This window comes from Bison bison, unplaced genomic scaffold, assembly GCF_000754665.1.
Source record: "Bison bison bison isolate TAMUID 2011002044 unplaced genomic scaffold, Bison_UMD1.0 scf7180017850418, whole genome shotgun sequence".
Classification (NCBI taxonomy): domain Eukaryota; kingdom Metazoa; phylum Chordata; class Mammalia; order Artiodactyla; family Bovidae; genus Bison; species Bison bison.
Genome location: NW_011480991.1, coordinates 6,028 through 11,726, shown reverse-complemented (window position 1 = coordinate 11,726; position 5,699 = coordinate 6,028). Strand labels below are relative to the sequence as shown.

The following is a 5,699-nucleotide window of genomic DNA, read 5'->3' as shown; positions in this document are numbered from 1 at the left end:
ATTGGAGAGGGAAATGGCAACCCACTCTAGTGTTCTTGCCTGGAGAATCCCAGGGACAGGGGAGCCTGGAGGGCTGCTGTCCATAGGGTTGCACAGAGTCGGACACGACTGAAGCAACTTAGCAGCAGCAGCAGTAGCAGCAGCATGTATATGTGGAGAAGGAAATGGCAACCCACTCCAGTATTCTTGCCTAGAGAATTCCATGGACAGAGAAGCCTGGTGGGCTGCTGTCCATAGGGTAGCACAGAGTCGGACACGACTGAAGTAACTTAGCATTCATGCATGCATTGGAGAAGGAAATGGCAACTTACTCCAGTACTCTTGCCTGGAGAATCCCAGGGACAGAGGAGCCTGGTGGGCTGCCGTCTATGAGGTCACACAGAGTTGGACACAACTGAAGTGACTTAGCAGCAGCATGCATATGTAGTATCCTAGATAATTTGTAGACCAATACAACTCAAACTAAATAAAATTATCCAAGTTTCTGCTTGCACCTCATAAAATCTCCCAATATATTTCTCCCTTCCCATCATTTGTGTTGTGTGTGTGTGTGTGTGTGTGTGTGTGTGTTGTGTTGTGCACACGTTCAGGTCCAGCCAGAAGTATCCAAAGAGATATAGAATCTTTTCTTTAGCAGGTTTAGCTAGGATTACACTTTATAATGCTGTAGTCCTTTGGGCATCTCAAAGTGAAAGTTCCTCAACTTTAACATTTTTGTGTGTTCTATATTTTTGAAGTTCTATGCAGGAAACAGGCATGTAGAACTCTCAGAACAAAAATCCCCTATGTATACAATTCAGGAAGAACAATGGAATTTCTAAACCAAATCTGTAAATCAATTCTTCTTAAAATAATATTGTTTAAGCAAAAGATGTTCTTTAAGCAACTAATGAAAATCTTGTAACCTAAATTCACTTGGAAGAATGTGATGGAGGGAAAAAATCAGAAGGAAAGAGAAGGAAATATTTTGTGTTTTCATATTCTTTGATGCTGTGCCTAGATAGGACCTATGAATTTAAAATTCAGGAGAGTATTCTTCCATGAAGAGTAAAATGGTGACACAATACCTCTTACATTGTTCCACAGAATTGCTTGCAGAATACTCTTCTCCATTTACCTTTGGAAACATTTTCAGCTTAGAAGGCAGCACACATAAGGGGTATAATTTTGTATTAGCAACTATGGCAACACTTCATACATTGTTTTATAACTTTTTTGTCTCTATAATTATTTCACACATTAGATTTTAAGGGCACTGTCTTTTAATTTCTATTGCTTTTCACAAAGCCAAATGTAAGACAGACCCCAGTCTCTGGTGTGCTGGCAAACTGAAATCCTAGGAAAAAAGAAACGAAACTCATTTTCAGTATTTACCAATGCCATAGTATCAGTGGTGATTCTAGCTGTCAATGTGGCATCATTAATGCGGAGTTGAGAAGAGATGCACACTATGGCTTCGGGCAAACTAGTGTGAGTTGGCTCCAGCTCACAGCTGCCCCCAGTGTTTCTGGGATTCATGGCTCATCCCTCCTATCTTGGACCACTTTTCCAACAGCAATAATATTGATGGGTCTCCCATCAGGTTTCCATCTCCCTTTTCCTCTGTATTTTTCAACCATTTTGTGCAACTGAGTTTTAAGTTTCTGTCCATCCCTTGATATTGTCATCATGCATCTCTTTTCAGGAACCAAACTTTTTAAGTCCAGCTGTGTATCACCATTTATATCCAAAAAATTATGAATTCTTTACTTTGGTTCTTTGACTAAGAGAGTCATGTAGGCCCTTCATGGCATTTTGTGAATCCTCTGACATTCTATGGAAAATAATATGAGTTCTTTTATATGTGACTGTTCTCTGCAAAAAGGTTGACGGATTTCCTTAGGTTTCAAAAGGACATTTGAACACAAGAAAGTTAACAAATTCTACCTCAAAGGTCCTTACATGCCACTTCATGATGTCTCCAGTTCTCTAAATTGCTGTAATGAATTAGCTAATGTCCCTAATCCTTGCAGATTTTCTATTGGTTGTTCAGTACTAGATAATGACCTGTGGCTTGCATGCCGTGGCATATCTATTTCTACTTTTTGTACTATTAATTATGAATAAAGACTAAAAGCTAAAATATACTGCTAGAAATTCATTAAAGTATTTTAAATGCATGACACACAGATGTGAAGACCCAGTTACTTCTTCTGATCTTGTGACATTTTTGTCGTTGCTTTGGGAAGAGTACACAATACGTGTGTGAAGAACACAGTATCTAAGATACAAAAAGCGTGAATTCAAGCCTCAATCCTGCTCTGTTAGATGTCTTGCCTTTGATGGCCTAAATGTCTTTGTCTGTTTCTTCACCTCTAAAATCTAATTAATCATTTCAATGAGCAGTTTTGAAGAATAAGTAGTATATGTTAAATGTAGTTAATAGAATGCCTAGTATAAAATGGACAATAAATGTTAGTTACTATAGGCATTACTTAAATTATGTCATTATTATTATTTTTCTGCTTCTATTATTGGACTCTAAATTTCTTAAGGTATATTATATATGTATTTTATGACTGAAAACTCAAAAATGCTTACCAAATATTTGTGGAACAAAGGGAAAGATGAGAAAAAAAAAAAATGTCCAAAAGACAGTAACCTACCAGAACTGCTTTTCTACAGTGAGAGCCACTTCTATCATGATTTTCTCAAACTGAATTATCTCTGTCTATTTCATAAGAAGAAGACTGAGTATAGCCTTGCGAATCTGCTTTGTTTTTACACTGTAGATGATGGGGTTGAGCACAGGAGGAAAAAGCAGGTACATATTGGCCATCATCGAATGGACCACTTTGGGGGCTGATCGCCCATAGCGATGCACCAATGACAAGCTAATCATGGGGATGTAGAAAATAGACACTGCTCCAAGGTGGGAGACACAGGTGCTAAAAACTTTGTGTCGTTCTTGAGGGGAGGAAATACTGAGAACAGAGTGAATGATCAAGATATAAGACAGGACAATGCATGGTGTATCTACTCCTGTGGTCAGGATGAGATCAATTAATCCACAGATGCTATTGGCCTGAGTATCTGAACATGCTAATTTAATCACATCTGGATGATAGCAGTAGGAGTGGGAAAGCACATTCCCGCCACAAAAATTGAGGGGCTTAAGAAGCAAAAGTAGTGGTACAGTTAATACTACAGTGCGTATAACCATCAAGAGACCCATCTGAATGATTCTATAATTAGTGAGAATGCTAGTGTACCTCAGAGGATCACAGATGGCCACACAGCGGTCAAAGGCCATAGCCACCAGCACCCCAGATTCTGTGCAGGCAAACCCATGAAGAAAAAACATCTGGATAATGCACATATCTAGACTGATTTCGTTTGCATCAAACCAGAGGATACCTAATGTGGTTGACATTGTAGAAACAGTCAAACCCAAGTCAGCAGCTGACAGCATGGACAGGAAATAGTACATGGGCTCGTGGAGACTCTGCTGGGTGATGATGACAAACAGGATCATGCTGTTCCCAGAAAGGGCAGTGGCATAAAGACAGCAGAAGGGAATGGAGATCCAAGCATGGGCAAACTCTAGGCCAGGAATTCCAGTCAACAAGAAAGTTGGAAATTTAGATGTTGAATTACCTAAGATTTCCATGTTTTCCTGGACTGGTAGCATTTATCTTCACAATGCACACATCCTATAGAAATAATACATTATATTGTTACATGAAGATATCTAGATAAATGTTCTCTTGGTTAGGAGAGTTATCTAAGGTCATGGGTAAGTGATTATTTATATTATATATATATATATATATATAAAACAGAGTTTGATTTATAGCATTCACTGTATATATATAAAACATATTTATTCTTAAATTTAAGAAAATACATCCAAATAGTTCCATATAGTTTCATAGTAATTATTTTCTATATTGATAGAATTTTTAGCTCCATCATAAGATTAAATGATAGTGAGTTAGGAAAATCAATACATTGAATATTCAATTTTGAATATCTTATGTAAGAAATGACAAAGGGAAATTCAGCTAAAGATGTTGAGTCTGCTGTGCCCATGTGGGCATGACTTTCCCGGCAAACTTTTCCAGATTTTTGCTAGTAATACATGTTTGGAAGCACAGGAGTGCTTGTTAATCCAGTGCCATGTTAGTCCAGTAGTGTGGATGATACCTTCAGGGAGGAGATTTCTATGAGAGAAAACCAATAAAGATGGAATTTGATAGAAGTTATTGGAAAGGACTATATAGGCTAAAGCAAGATGAGGCTGGATAGCCTTCCTGGAACCACTAAAACCAAGAGAGTCTAGTGTCATGTCTGGGTGTTACATGAACAATAGTACTGAACTGCTTGAGTGGGTCTTCTAAGGATCAAAAATGTCAAGTGCTGCTGAGAACACATGAATGACTCTAAGAAAAAAACAACCACAACAACAAAAAAACTAGCTGAAATCCAGCAATAAAAGCTGAGAATCTGCCACAGTGGCTTGGGGAATAAATGGAAAAGTCCTGGAGGCATGGTATATATTACTTTTGGAAACTTGTCAGTAAAAGCAAGGAGAAAAATAAGCCATGACTAAGGGTGACCATAAGGTGGATAGAGGATATTTGTAATATAGGAAAAAGAACTGAGCATATTTATAAACTAAGGTTAAAAATGTTATGTAGTAAGAGATTAAAACTATAGAATGACAGGAGTTAATTGGCATAGAAAATTCCCTAAGGAAACAGTGTGTGTCTATTTGCGATTCTGTGGACTGTAGCCCGCAGACTCCTCTGTCCATAGAATTTTCCAGGCAAGAATGCTGGAGTGGGTTGCTAGTTCCTACTCCAGGGGATCTTCCTGACTCAGGGATTGAACCCACAATGCCTGCATCTCCTGAATCGGCAGGTAGGTTCTTTATAACTGTGGAGATTGAATATAAAGCATGACAGTATTGGGTTGGCCAAAAAGTTCTTTTGGGTCTTCTGTAAGCTGTTATGGAAAACACAGAATTAATTTTTTGCCAACCAAATAATTAGCCCTCACAAAGATGAGGATCAGCACATCCACTGACACTAGAGGGTAGGTGCAAGTGGATAAGTTGGTGTAAGGCTCTGTGGGACAGTTATCACCCAGTGCTACTAGTTCTTGTTTTGTTCCACAATTTTTAAAATTGTGGTCAAATGCAACTAACATTTCACTGCAGATGGTAATTACAGCCATGAAATTAAAAGAACACTTGCTCCTTGGGAGAAAAGTTATGACCAACCTAGACAGCATATTAAAAAGCAGAGACATTACTTTGTCAAAGAAGGTCTATCTAGTCAAGACTATGGTTTTTTCAGTAGTCATGTATGGATGTTAGAGTTGAACTATAAAGAAAGCTGAGCACTGAAGAATTGATGCTTTTGAACTGTGGTGTTGGTGAAGACTCTTGAGAGTCCCTTGGACTCAAGGAGATTCAACCAGTCCATCCTAAAGGAGATCAGTCCTGGGTGTTCATTGGAAGGACTGATGTTGAAGCTGAAACTCCAATACTTTGGCTACCTGATGCGGAGAGCTGACTCATTTGAAAAGACCCTGATGTTGGGAAAGATTGAGGGCAGGAGGAGAAGGGGATGACAGAGGATGAGATGGTTGGATGGCATCACCGACTCAATGGACATGAGTTTGGGTAAACTCTTGGAGTTGGTGATGGACAGGGA

At 38.7% G+C, this 5,699-nt stretch overlaps 1 protein-coding gene across 1 annotated transcript; it reads right to left on the bottom strand.

The window, feature by feature from the left end:
• Positions 1 to 2,710: 2,710 nt before the first annotated feature.
• Positions 2,711 to 3,670, bottom strand: LOC104994863 (olfactory receptor 51F1-like). Its single transcript, XM_010848538.1, has one exon. It carries the CDS (start codon positions 3,668 to 3,670, stop codon positions 2,711 to 2,713), a length of 960 nt encoding a protein of 319 aa, XP_010846840.1.
• Between the last annotated feature and the right edge of the window lie 2,029 nt (positions 3,671 to 5,699).

Excerpts from the sequence above, each read along its gene's own strand:
- LOC104994863 (XM_010848538.1), bottom strand. The coding sequence starts at position 3,670 with ATGCTACCAGTCCAGGAAAACATGGAAATCTTAGGTAATTCAACATCT.